General features: G+C 35.9%; 1 protein-coding gene across 3 annotated transcripts in view; it reads right to left on the minus strand.

The window, feature by feature from the left end:
- The window catches only part of HBS1L (HBS1 like translational GTPase), a 125,448-nt gene that overhangs the window by 69,901 nt on the left and 40,260 nt on the right, over nucleotides 1-15,287 (minus strand). The window contains exon 2 of one of the 3 annotated variants that reach the window (XM_072643406.1): nucleotides 12,805-12,917. The exons of the other annotated variants lie outside the window; for them this stretch is intronic. Coding sequence (XP_072499507.1) covers nucleotides 12,805-12,917 — 113 coding nt within the window. The remainder of the gene's footprint in view (nucleotides 1-12,804; nucleotides 12,918-15,287) is intronic. 3 annotated transcript variants of the gene reach the window in all.

The raw sequence follows: 15,287 nt of genomic DNA on the forward strand, positions 1-15,287 counted from the left end.
GTGAAAAAAATTTTACATTAAGTTTCTCTGATAAAGGCCTCATTTCCCAAATATATAGAGAACCAAGTCAAATTTATAAGAATATAAGTTATTCCCCAACTGATAAATGGTCAAAGGCTACAAATAGGAAGTAATCAAAGCTATGTATAGTCATATGAAAAAAATGCTCTAAATTACTATTGATGAGAGAAATGCAAATTAAAGCAAGTCTGAGCTACTACCTCATACCTGTTGGTTTGGCTAATATGACAGAAAAGGAAAATGACAAATGTTGGAGGGGATGTGAGAAAACTGAGACATTAATGCATTGCTGGTGATCCAATCATTTTGAAGAGTAATTTAGAACTATGCTCAAAGGACTAAAAAACTGCATATCCTTTGATCTAACAATAACACTACTAGGTATGTATATTAAAGAGATAAAATAATAAATAAATAAGCAAACGAATGAATGAATGAACAAAAGAAAAAGGACACACATGTATAAAAATATTCAGAGTAGCTCTTTTGGTTGTAGCAAACAACTGGAAATTGAAGGGAAGCCCATGAATTGGAGAATGGTTGAACAAGTTGAGGATAAGATTGTGATGAAATACTATTTTGCTATTAAGAAATGACAGGCAATATGCTCTCAGAAAAACCTGGAAAGACTTACAGGAACTGATGCAAAGTGAAGTGAGCCAAACCTGGAGAATATTCTAGATAGTAAAAGCAATACTGTATATATGATGATCAACTGTGAATGATGTAGTTATTCTCAGGAATACAACAATCCTAGACAATTCCAGAGGACTAATGATGAAAAATGCTATTCACTTCCAGAGAAAGAACTGATAGAGTCTGAATATAGATTAAAGCATACTTTTTTTAAACTTTATTTTTCTTATTTGTTTGGGTTTTGGTCTGTGTTTTCTTTCACAATATGACTAATATGGAAATGTTTTGCATGATCACACATGTACAACCTATATCAAACTGCTTGCCCTCTGAATGACAGAGTAGAAGGAGAAAGGGATAGAATTTAGAAATCAAAATTTAAAAGGCAAATGTTAAAAAGTGTTTTTACATATAATTGGGAAAAATTAAAATATATATAAAAAAGAAAGCTTTTCCTTACATCAAGCCTAATTATGCCTGTAATTTCCATCTATTGAACCTACTTCTCTTTTTTTGGTAAAGAGTACAAGTCAAATCTCCTTCTGCATGCTTTTCTACAATTATTTGAAAACATTTATCAAGTTTTTATTCCCCTCCCCACACAAGTCTTCTCTTAGAAAGACAGACTTAAAAAGATATGTTTAAGTAACTTGGTCCAAATGAACTGTATGATGGCACTAACAGGTATGTTAAGTCACTGTCAATGACCGCTGAAAAGTTCAAAAGGGAAGGCATGACTATAGCAGTTCTTTTGAAAAAAAGACCTTGGCATTTTAGTGGACTCAACAGTAAAGACACGGAGAGAACAAATTTCCTTTTTTTGACAAAGTTGGCAGATCAGTTTGACACTGGCAGATCAGGGCTAAGCAATGTAGCTCAAACACACACCAAAGTCCCTAGAACACAGTAAGAATTCTGTAAATGCTTGCTGAAGTGAATTAATGCTATAAAGATAATTTTTCTATATCTTAGCAAAATATTTAACAAATCTTCTTATGCTATTTTTGTGAAGAAGTTGGAGCATTATAGTCTAGACTAGTAAAATTAGGCAAATTCAGATTTGGTTGAACGGTTAGACCCCAAAGAATGATATCAATGATCTGAAATCAATTTGGAAGGAGATAATCAAAAGAATATCCTAATACTCTATACTTGATCCTGTACTGCTAACTACTTTTATCAATGACTTAAATATGTTTACCAAATTGGTGGATGAAACCAAACTGGATGACAGATAGGTAACATGTTGGATAACAGAGTCAGAATACTGGAATAAATAAAAATATTATGAAATTTAATAACGTAAAATCTTACAACTGGGTTCAAAGAATCAATTTTACAAGTGAAAAGCAGAAAGAATGGCAAGAAAGTAGTTCCTCTGAAAAAGATCTCAGGGTGTTAGTACATTGCAAGCTCAATTGTATGACATGAGAAAACTTAATTTTTGGTTGTTTAAGGAGATCAACAGGGTACAGAATTACAGAAGGTAAAAATTCCATTGTACTGTGTGAAAAACTAGAAATACACCTAAAGAATGCTACAATCAGTTCTCAGAACCAGATTTTATGAAGGAAATTCATGAATCAGAGATCATCCAGAGAAGGACAATCAGGATCTTTAAGGATTCAAGACCATGCATACAAAGACTGATCAAAGGAAAGAAAAATGGTTGGCCTAGAGAAGATGATTTAAAGGGGCCATGACAGTAGCATTGAAATATCTGAAGGGCTGCCATCTGGAAGAGGGAATAGATTTATTCTGTTTGGCCTCAGAAAGCAGAAAGTAGCAATGGGTAGAATTCAACTCAATTAAACAAATACTAAATACCTATTCATTGTGCTGGACATTGGGAATATAAGGACAAAGCTGGAAGTTATAAAGAAGTAAATTCAAGTGCGGTTTAAAAAAAAAAACCCACAAAACAACCCCATCCTAACAAGCAGAGTCATCCAGAAATAGAATAAGCTACCTTCTAAGCGCATTTCATTTGTAAATACTATAAATACTGTTGTTATCAATGTGTTAAACATTTTTTTTCAATTTGAGAAATATTTACAAAAAAGACCTCAAGAAATATTTCAAAATACTTCACTTAACTTTAAAACTATGGATGTATTTTGCAAATTGTTTTCAGTGCACTGAAACCTTTTTAAATAAAAGTGATGTATAGGATCAAAGCTATTATATAATGAGCATCTAAAGATTTAAGATCTAAACTATACTTTTTATCAGACCATTTTTAAAGTAGTAAACAACATAAGAGAAAAGAACAGTAAGGTCAATTCATCAAATCATAATTACTGTTGCTCAAAATAATTCCTCAGGTCAAAATAACCTTGAGCTGTAGGTTTTTAAAAGTCATTTCCTAAATAGAAACCACAGGTAGGGGTTTTCCAGGTAAGTACAACTTCTTGCCATCAACTATTACCTTTTTTCTAAGTTTCAATCTGTCTGTACAGATATGAAGAAAAAGTTAAGATTTTAAAAGTTTTCAAAGAACTTGAGAGTTAAGTTTAAAGGGAAAGCTATCTTTTTAAGTGAGAAATGATTCTATTTAATCTACCTAAAACTTTTAAATTCCTGTTAAAAGAAGTCAGATTCTGAAAACATGTCTGCCAGAGACTACTGAGAATAAGTCCCTTTCTTCAGTAATTGGTCTGCATTGTCTGAGATTTTTGGTATCTGCCCTTTGTTTACCCTTAAAAACTTTAAAATAACATAGTTTATATCAAAAGCCCATCAGTCAACAGATATTTAAAAATCTACTATGTGAGAGGGACTGTGCTAAGTGCTGATGACACACACAAAAAAAGGCTAAAGACAGTCCATGCTCTTAAGGAACTCAAAATCTAGTGGGGGAGACAATGTGAAAACAATTACATACAAACAAGTCATATACAAAATAAAAAGAAAGTGATCAACAGACTAGAATTAAGAGGGATCAGGAAAGGCTTTCTACAGCAGGTAGAATTTTAGATGGGGACTACGAAGGAAGATACGGAATCCAGAGGGCAGAAATGAGGAAGATCAGTAAAAACACTCAGTCAGAATATGAAACACTAAGGAGGTTGGTGTCACTAGTTTCAAGAGTAGATAGAGTATATATGTCTAACACATTAGAAGACTGGGAGCAGAGCATTATAGGTAATGAAGAGTTTTGAATGCCAAACATAAGTTTTATATTTAATCCTGGAGGTGACAGGAAGACAGTGGAATTAAGCAGGGGAGTGACATGTCCAGACCTGCACCTTAGAAAAATTACTTTGGTAGCGGAGTGGAAGATGGACTGGAGTGAGGAAAGACTTATGACAGGCTGATCAACAAGCAGGCTATTGAGATAGTTAAGTATGAGAAGACTGAGGGCCTGTTAGCAGGGTGATCAAGCAGGACATGTCTCTTCCCTCTTCCATTTAACAGTCCCTCAAATACTTGAAGACAACACTGAAGACAGTTACCATGGTTTCCCTTAAATCTTATCTGAGTTAAATATTCTTAGTTCTTTCAATCAATTCATCTACAGGAACAACATAAGGCCTTTCACCAATCAATTTATAGAAATCAATACGAGATAAGCAATTTGTGCAAGGATATAGTTAAGTAGTTATGGAGCCTTAAGTACATTCTTTGTATGGGGGATGTGTGTTCATCCTTCGTTGCCGAAGAAGACCATGCCATCAGAGAAATGATGACACTTTGCTTTTGAGTGAGGGAGGGCTGTGCAGGTCACCAGCCTCACTTCTCCTCCACAGCCATCTGAATCCAGATAGATATTCATCAGGATGACTGGAGACAGCCCAGGATGAGGCAACTGGGATTAAGTGACTGGTAGTCACACAGTTAGTGAGTGTCAAGTGTCTGAGGTGAGATTTGAACCCAGGTCCTCCTGACTCCTGCACTGGCGCTCTATCCACTGCACCACCTAGCTGCCCCACACTGTATGGGGGATAGCTTGTGCTCAAAGTTACAGTGGCAAGAGATGTAATAGATTGGAGAGGGGACAGAGAGGAACCAGATATACCAATTAGCAGATATTACAGTAGTATAGGCAAGGGGTCATAAGAACCTGAACTAGGGTGGTAGTAGCCATGGATTAAGAGAATGGTTGTGACAGATGTTGTAGACGTAGAAAGAGCAAGACTTGGAAACTGATTTTTTATGGAGAATGCAGAATAAAGAAGAGTCATCATCTTGGGTGACTGACTACAAAGATGGCAATGACCTCACAGGAATGAGGAAGTTTCAAAGAGGATCAGGTTTGGGGAGGAAAAATACTATGTTTCATTTAAGACATGTAGAGTTTGAGATGCTGGTAGGACTCCCAGACACAGAAGTCCAAGGGGCAGCTGGTCATATGGAATCCTAGTCCAAAGAAATAGTAGGTCTAGATACTCAAAATTTACAATCATTTGCACACAGCTAACTGACTCCATTGGGGCTGATGAGATCATTAAGAGTATAAAATGGCAAGAGAAGAGGCCCCAGGAGACAGGTTAGCCCCCTGTCTCCCCATTCACATTCCCCACATTTAGAAAACAGAAGATAAATGATGATCCAGAATAGGAGACTAGAAAGGAACAGTTAGGTGGGAGGAGAAATGAAGAATACAGTGCCGTGGAAGCTAAGGAAAGAAAAGCTTTTTCTCCACTATTCCACATTACTGTTTTATGTTTCTTTAATGCAATTATTAAGCTCATATTTCTGTAGCATTAAAGGTTGTAGAGAATACTTTTCTTATAATAATCCTCTGAGAGAGATACTGAAAGTATTACTACCATTTTTAAAATGGTGAAAAGAAACAACACAGAGGTTATATGACTTAGTCACACAACTGCTAAGTGGCAAAGCTGGGTCTTCTGACCCAAGCCATTCTTTCCAGTACACTTTTCTTCCTTCTCTATTATGCTCACCATGCATCATTATTGTCCTTGAATGTAACTTGTACTCCTACTAGACTGTGCGCTCCATGACAGCAAGAATTCTTTATTTAAACTTTCATTCTCTTCCAGGGCCCTGTACAGGGCTGTGCACACAACAGGAATCTACTTAACATCTGTTGGGTTATTTTCTTCCATTCTACCAGAATAAGGTATAATATTGTGAAGTCCATAGCCACAGGAAAGGTTATTTCTAAGAAAACTTAAAATGACACTGGTTCAATGACAGAAGCATTATAGCCTGAAAGAAGTCACACAAAAAGAAAGAAAAATAAAAAAGAAACTACCTATTTTGCATGTGCAAATGAAATAAAACTGAATATATCTCAAGAGAAAATCTGTTAAGAATGAAATTTGCTGAGAACAAACACACATTACATAGCACTAGTTTGCTAAGGAACGACTTAAAGAAAAATGAGTATTGCACCACATGTATGCACATAAAAACAAGTTATGATGCTTAAGTGTATATCAAAATAGAAGCTTTCTAATACTCAGATAAATCAGCAACTCAGATAAATTACCAATAATTTTTTCAGCAATATGAAAACAGATTTTTTAAAAACTTCCCTTAACTAGAATGCATGATGAATTGTGTGATCATATGAAGTATATCTTTAGTATCAAAGGAAAAGTTTAGATTAAATGTTTTGCTAATTTTGACTTTAATAAAAATTTTGATAGCAATATTTCCTCAAATCTTTGAAATTGTAAACCAAGTAACATGCTACAAAAAATTGAACATGTAGGAAAAAAATTGTATTGCAATCAAATAAAAGTTAAAACAAAACTAAACCTATATTAATGCTACATGATGTATTTCACGGTAATTGTTCACAGAAGGCTAAGATCAAATAAATAACTAGAATTTTCACAAAACCAAGTCATTTCACCTCCCTGTTCATTCTCTATTATCTATAAACAGTCTAATCACTGGCTGTATTCCCTGATGCTATGTACTTTATTATATATTACATTTATTACAGATTCAGGTCTTTCCAAAATTAAAGGACAAATCAAACCATGCTGTTAACAACAACAAAACCCCATACCACTGAAGAGCTACTGGGTCATCTCTTCTGATTTTTACTGCACGACCTCCAGAAAGTAATATATGCTTACTGCTCCCACTTCCTCACCACCTGTCTCCTACTCAACCCCTTTATGCTACTATTCCCATGACTTTATTGAAATTGTCCTCTCAAAGGGTAATCAATGACCTAACTGGCAATGATTTTCCTCACTCTTCATTCTCCCTGACCTTTTGGCAACACTGGTATGACTGATTCTCCCTTGGCTTTCACAATACTAGACTAGACTGGTTCCACCTCTGACTACTCCTCTCTCTCTCTCCCCATGACATTTTCTCCTCCCCAACCTCCTTAAATGTAAATGGCACTGTCATTATTATTTTTAGTATTTTGAAGGAAAATACATATCACAGAATCTTTGGCAGAGCAAAGGATTTCAGGATCACAGAAGTGGAACAAGAATATTCAGAAGTCACTGAAACCGACTCTTCCCTTCTACAGATGAGGAAACTGAAATCCAAAGAGTCTGTGACCTCCCGAAAGGCACATAAACAGTTAAGGGGATCTGAGTCCTGTGAGGAGGAGAATGAGGAGGAGAATAGAGGGGTTCCAAACAGAGGATCAAAATTTTTAATAAAGTAATGTATCCTCTAAAAAAAAAGACATTGGCTAAAACAAAACACAGATAAAGAACAATGAATTTCAGAGCAAAAGCAAGATAAGAAGTTTGGAAAAACAACTGAACAACTCTAAAAACCAAAGTAACTGACCTTTAGAAATCTTGGTGATATTCACTAAAAAGTCTACAAAGTATTATTCAGGAAATCATAAAACAAAACTGTACAGAACTATTAGAAATAGAGTATAAAATGCAAATTAACAGAATTCACAGGATGCTGTTACAGAAGAAAACTTAAGTTTAAGTCATCTAGAAATATAGTTACTAAGTTCAGCACTGAGATATGAAAGAAATCCCCTTCAAACATCTAGAAGGAGGCAATTCGCATATTAAAGAACATCACATTAAAACAGAGAACTGTTCATCATCTACAAATAAAAGTCTGGAATGATATACTGAAAGAAAAAAAGGCTTATGGCACCAATCTAGCAAACCTAACATCAAATTTTCAATCATCTGTGAAACAAATTCAAAGATGAGCAGGGCCTCTGAAATGTAAATTTGAGAAGAAGAAAGGAAAAAGAAAAGCAAGTAAGTAAAAGGAGACAAAGGAAAAGAAGAAGCTTAAATATAATCAAGTCCATCTCACTACAAAAAAAAATGATTATAATCTTAGACCTCATTAAGACCTATGTGGGTCTGCTACGCATCTGACCTGGTCAGGCCAAGTGTAGATCATCACACTCAATACTGACAGTCACAGTTTAGGAAGCACACGGAAAAGAAGAATGATGCAGTGAAACGGAGAAGTGGATTTGGTATAAAGGACTTAGATTCAATTTGACATATACCATCTATCTATAATGACCACTCACAATTTAACTTGAGTCTCAGTTTATACATTAGTAAAATGAAGCAACTGGAATGCTAGATCTCTAAGGTCCCTTCTAACTCTAAATACTAAGGTTCTATAAACTAGAAAATTACCAAAGGAGAGCAACCAAAGTGGTCAGAGGACTAGAGACTATAGAGAGACTATAGCACAACAAATGGGGGAGAAAAGTGGAGATGTGACTGGAGAGGTATATGAGAGACTGCTATCTTCAAATACATGAAGTGCAGTCTTGTGAAAAATGGTCAAAATTTCTGCTTCACTTCAGAGGCTAATGGATGGAAGTTCAGCAAGGTGGGTTTCAGATTAATATAGGAAAAAAGATAATAATTAGAACTACATTAAAGCACAAAGGCAGCATTTTCCATCACTGGAGCTTCCCATCACTACTCAGTAGATGGGAATTTCATAATCACTGGAGATTTAAGGGAGATTGGATGACCACTTGTAACGGATGCTTTGATGGAGGTTAAAGCTTCAGGTATGGTTGGACTGGATGGATGATTTATGAAGTTCCTTCCAATTAATTCTATGATTCCATAACTCCACATTGAAAAGGCAATAGCACAGGCAGTAGTCATGAATACGCTCCTAGTTTTGTCACTTGGACAATGTTACAACCTCTGAAAACCTGTAAAGTAAGGGAGCTGCACTAGATCAGAGATTTCAAACACCCAGATCAAGGCCAATGAAATTTTTACATCCAGTTCTCTAACAATGCATGTATCTACTTGACGCTGTGACAGTTCTTTGTGAAGGAAAAAAAAAGAATTAGATAAAAGTAAAGCAAATAAACTTAAAACTATGAAATCTATGTTAAAGAACCATCTATATGATCTATAAAAATTCTACCCCTCAATGAATTACAGTATGCAATTATTTCAAAATTTAAGAGGATGCAGTCATAAATAAGAATAGGCAGCAGAAAGGCACTTTACAGATACACTAAACATCAACAACACAAGTTACATTCTGAATTCTATGGCACATTAATTCTCCAAATGTTGGAGTAGGTAAGCTTTGTATAGAGAACGTGCCCTATTTATTTAATTTCAGGTATAATCATTTCTCAACTACAATTATCCAGTCTCTCCACCATAAGTCCAAATGGCATATCCATACTATCTCCTCCCACACTTCATCCAAATTCTAATCAGCTCATTTCTAGGTAGCACTTTTATCTTATATCTCATTTTACCATGTCTTTTGGAAACCTTACTATCAATATCCCCTACAGTCTTAAATTTTCAATAAAATTCCTCCCATCTCTATACTTTAACTAAAACTTAGCTGTCTTATGAAGGCACCACAAAATCTATTACTATGATTCCCAATAGAAGTTATTCCTTCTCTTATTTCCAATAATACCAAGGGCCACATGGGTAGGGAGGCATAGCTTTTGCACCCCACCACCACTTCCAGGACATCATCCCACAATGACATTTTATGTTTTGAGTCTCACATAATCCATGTAAACCAATCTCTATCTTTGTCACAGTTGCCTATTGAGCTCCAGATGATTCTCCCAGATTAGCAGCTGGCACACAGCCTTCCATATTCTCCTGCTATCATCCTTGGAAATTTCAACATTAATAGTGATGACTAATCCAACAACCTAACCTCAATTTTTTAACCTCAACCACAACGACCAAGTGCTCTTCCCTGCCTGAACCACACATGGGCACAGTCACAAATTAGACTTCACTGTCTATTGGACCATTTATGACATAAAGAATCACAGCATTAAAAAGAACGTTTAAGGTTATCGTGTCCAACTTGTACCTATTTTTTTATAGAACTCCTCAGATAAATAATTATGTAGCCTTACTTAAAATCCTCCAAAAAGAATAAACCCAATCCACCCCAAAGGAGTCCATTCCACTTCTGGATATGTTTCTTAGGAAGTTTTTCCTTACATATGGATTAAATTTTATGGACTACAATTTCCACCCATTGTTTTTTGGCCTTTTGTGGCCAAGTAGAAGGGGAAGGAGGCAATTATTACTCCATGTGGCAGGTCTTTAATTACTCAAAAACAATTGTCATATTCCCCCTAACTCTTCTCTTCCCAGTTTCTTCAATTAATCTTTGAATAGCATGGCCTCTAGTATCTTCATTATCAAAGCCATACTCCCTCTATATGCATTCAAGTTTATCAACGTCATACCTAAAATGTGACACTCCAACCTAAAGACAATACTCTAGATGTGATCTGACCAAGGTAAAGTACACTGGGACTATCGCCAACCTCATTCTGCACAGCATGTCTATCTTAACACAATTTAGAACAGAATTTGCTATTTTTGTTCTCATGTCACGCTATAAACTCATTTTGCTAGGTCTAGTTTGCTTGTTCCAGCTCTTTTCTACATTAATTATCTAGAAACATCTCTCCAACCTGTACTTGAAAAGATGATTTTTTTGAACCCAAATGTTGAATTTTATATTTGTCCCTATTAAGTTTCATTGTATTAGCCTCATCCCAACATTCCAGCTTATGTGAGATCTTGGATTCAAAATTGTCAGTGCATGTGTTAGCTATTACACTTGGTCTCATATCTTTGGCACATTTCATATGCATGCCATCTGTACCATTATCAAAATCATCAATAAACACGTTAAAAAGTACAAAAGTCAACACAGATTCTTAAGGGACACCATTATAGATGTTATTCCAAGTATACAGGAAACTATTTTCTTTCAGTCATTTTCCTTCAGGATCAAATAAAAGACTTAGCAAATACTAACAGCTTTGCTAAAATCTAGTTATATTTCATATTACATTTACAACATTCCTATGATCTAACAATTTATGAACTATGCCCAAAGAGAAATATTAGTTGAAGCCATGTTTAAACCACTTCCTTTCTAATACTCGCAAGCCATCACTTACTAACATATTTTAGGGATCTACCAAGATCACTAGCCTAAAGTTTATAGCATCAACTTTCTTCCTTTATTGGAAAATTGTGAAACATTTCTCCAATTCTACAACTTTGCTCTTGCTTTCTGATCACAAACATCAGCTACTTCAAGATCCCTAATGTAATTTTCTGGATTTAGAGATGATGTCATTAAGAGCATCTAGATGTTCTCCTTCCAAGGATTCAGCTCCTTACTAAACAATCTATTCTATCCTTCCCTGCTCAAAGACTAATCCCATTGGCAGGGAAAACAGACACAATGAGTTGGCCAGTTCTGCATACTATCTTCATCAATTATTATCCCATCCACTTCTATTCCTCCTTTGAATTTCCTTTCATCCTCAACATACCTAAAAAAAGTCAGAATCATAGCTCAGAGTTAGAAGAAAACCTCAGAAGTCATCTAGTCCAACCCCCTTTTTAATATGAGGAAAACCTTTGCAATTAGTTTGCCATGCTACTGAAACTGCTGTCTCAAAGGCCCAGAGAGAGAAGGGACTTGCCTTACTTATATGAGTTAAGTAGCAGTACCAGGACTGAAACCTAAATTCTCTAACTCTACATACAAGCATTCTTTCCCTTGGCTATTCTGCCTTCCAGATGGGAATCATTGTCTCAGATGTCCCTGGCTAACCCATTTACACCATTTCTACTTGCCCACCAGTCATTCCTTTTCCTGAGCTGAGAGCAAACCAAAGCCTCCAAGTCTTTCTTGTTGTCTTTGGCAATCAACATCCAGCTCAACTCATTCAGAAAAATGGGACACTCTACATTATTCTTACAGAAGCCATAATGCTCTTTTTCATTCATCTTTTTTAATGGTGCTGATGAATAAATTCCCCATGCATTCACATTAATATTTTTAGATAGCTCTCCCTTTTTTCCTCATTGGAGTTATTTATGTTTGTATCTTCACAATATTTACTTCATACTTCTTACACTGACTTACCACCTTTCGGAAGCTTGGTTTACCCTCTTTTTTACCCACACACTTTGCATTTGTGTTGCTGGCGCTTTGGAAAGTCACCTAAGAATAGTGACTGGTCAATGCTACTGAAATTCTTTCTTGTGTTAAATCTATTACTCTCTATATCTGGTAGATTCACATACATTTGATAATTTTCTTCCTTGCCTTCCATTTTCAGTTTGACCACCTGTATTAAATTTGTAAGAATCCAAGAAAATACTTTTGTTCCAATACTTGTGAGATATACTTCATCCCAGTAGCATGGTGCAATGGAAAAGAATATTTAACATGAAAGTGACAGGGCATGAATAACTTTGGACAAGCCAGTTTACCTTTCTGGGCCTCAGATTATTATGTGAAATGGTGTTATGTTGGGGGTAAGAATGAAGGTGGGGAGATACAGGAGATTAGATGACTTCTAAAGTTCCTTCCAACCCTACATCTATAAACTTAAGAACCTGGCCAAGAGTCCACCTTACCTATAATTTTTAAATAGTGGTCTGGAAATCCAAATCTCATTTTATACACTATGTAATTAGCCACCTATACACTTTCCAAAACCTGTCTCTTTATTCTAATGCGCCTATCTTCTATGAGTCACAGCAACTGAATTGCAAGCAGTGCATAGTATTCATCAATCTAACGGTTCTCTGAAGACTCTTTCAAATAACCAAGTTTCTTCTCTTGAAGAAAAATATGCCTCTGTAGTACTTATGGCATATCAACAAATAGCCACCTTTGGCACCCTTCAGTAAGGAGCTAATAATAACCAATACTCACCTCTTTTTCTGCTGAAAATTGCCATATGACCTCTCTCCTGATGGGAACTGTAGATCCACATCATCATTCTTTGAATAAAAAGAAGCTTCATCCTGAGAGGATCCAGTTCTCCCCTTTAAGGAAAGTACTACATATCAATTACTTAGCTGCAAATATGTAGTGGTCCTTTCTCTTTTGCCATATTTTTCTACTCGCTGATCTACAGTCACAAGTTAGAATTTGTCCTCTTTCTCTAAAGAGCTTTCAGAGCTTTCTCATTTCTTTCTAAAGCACATTATTTTCCCTAAACCCTTAAGTACTTGTGTTCTTCCAAGATTTTTTACCTTTTCTTTTATGTAGCAGATCAATTTGCATATGGATAACTATTCTTTTATACCAGCAGAAATATAGTATACTTTCTCCATATTGCTAAATAATTCCCTTTTCACACAACCCACCCCCCCCCCTCCCCACATACTTGCCTTACATGATATCCTCAATCTTTTGGGATTCTTGCTAATAGCTTTCCCCAATGTTTCTATTTATCCATTAATAAGCATTTATAAAATCCCTACTATATTCTAGGCACTAGGAATTTATTCCTAAGAATAACCCTGAGGTGTAAATTTAATGCCTGTGGGCTTCCCATCCACCTTAGTGAAAATTCAATCTGTCACCTTTATTAGCTGGGCTATTAGTAACCTACCAAGGAAACAGAAGCTAGCTCATATAAATCCAATTACCAGAAAAGTTTTTTTTTCTAATTAATCTAATTATTTACCAACTTTCCCCTCTTGTTCTCTTTAGAAGATACTTTAAGATCTCTTCTAACTCCTCTAGTCAGAACTTCAAAATTTCACTCAATAACCAAAACCAACATTTCCTCTCTACAACTCTCAACCACATTAAATCTATAATTTCATAGCTATCATGACCTCAATTCCTAAACCAGGGGTGGGGAACATGCTGCCTATGGCCTTCTAGGTTTTAGGGTACAGCCTTTTGATCACATCCAAGTTTTACAGAACAAATCCTTTAATTAAGGGGATTTGTTCTGTGAAGTTTGGATTCAGTCGAAGGGCTGCACTTGAGGACCCAGAAGTCACAGGTTCCCCACCCCTGCAAACACATGCCTATTTTCCCAATCTATCTCACCCACTCTGCCTTCACTGGCCTCTAGTCTACAATCTTTCTCTTAAATATTTTGCTAAATAGTACCATAGGATCCCTTGACTCACTAACTTCCATCAGTCTTGACTTACAAATCATCACTATGTAATCTCCATCATCCAATTCAAAAGAAAATGTCTAAAGCTCACACTAACCCTCAATATAAACAAATTGCTACATTGCTTAACATGGGCTCCACTACTATTTGACGATCCTAACCTACCCTTAACTTCCTATCTTCTTTCCCACAGGGACTAGTCTAGACCTTCTCATCTCAGAATCATGGAACCAGAGCTAGAAGAGGCTTCAGAGGTCATCTAATCCAATCCCTTTATTTTACAGATGAGGAAACTAAGGCCCACAGAGGTTAAATGACTTGCCCCACACAGCCAGAATCCTCACCCTTAAAACAGATGTTCTTGTCTTCTATTCAACCAAGAACAAATTGAGCTACCTCATCCTATTTCTCTATTCCTCAAGCTTCTCACAACACATCACTCATTCTCCTTCCAGATGATCCTAAAACAAGCACATCTGTTTCTCATTAAAGCCAATCTCTCTACCAATACCCTTGATCACAACTCCTCCAGGACTTTTTGTAAAGTAATATCCCAAATATTTTCAATCATCCTGATCTCTCCATCAAAAAGGAGAAACTATCTACCTACATACTCACATCTCTCAAATGATAAAAAAGCATTCCCTTTACTTTGGTAACTTATCTTCTCATCTATCATTTCTCCCCTCACATTCAGTACTAAATCCCTGGGGAAAAATTATTTTTTACTAGTGCCTCTACTTCCTCACTACTCACCATCTCCCTAACCCTTTGACAGCTGACTTTTGCCTCCACTACACTGAAATTGGTCTCTCAAATGTTATCAATGAATTCTTCCTAATCATAAGAATCAATATGTGTTTCAGTCCTCACCTTTCTTGATCCCTCTGGAACTTCTAACAGATGACAGCATTTTCCTAGTGAATAATTATTATGACTTCTTAAACACCATACCCTCCTAGTTTTCCTATTGCTTCTATATTTCCTTCACTGAATCCTTATCCTTTTCCTGACTACTTAATGTGGGTTTTCCTCACAATCTTCACACCCTTCTCTCTCACTTGGCAATCACATCGACTCTGACAGGTTCAACTATGTTTCTGTGCAAGTAACACTTAAATCTACTATCTAGCCCTGGAATCTATTCAAATCCACATTTAAAGCAATAAGAAGGAACTGAGAAGACAGCAAAAATGGCTGACAAAGATAATGGATAGGTTGGAGAACATACAAAATAGGGATTGGTCAAAAGAAATGAGATATTCAGCCTGAAAAA

This window comes from Notamacropus eugenii, chromosome 2, assembly GCF_028372415.1.
Source record: "Notamacropus eugenii isolate mMacEug1 chromosome 2, mMacEug1.pri_v2, whole genome shotgun sequence".
NCBI classification, from domain to species: Eukaryota; Metazoa; Chordata; class Mammalia; order Diprotodontia; family Macropodidae; genus Notamacropus; species Notamacropus eugenii.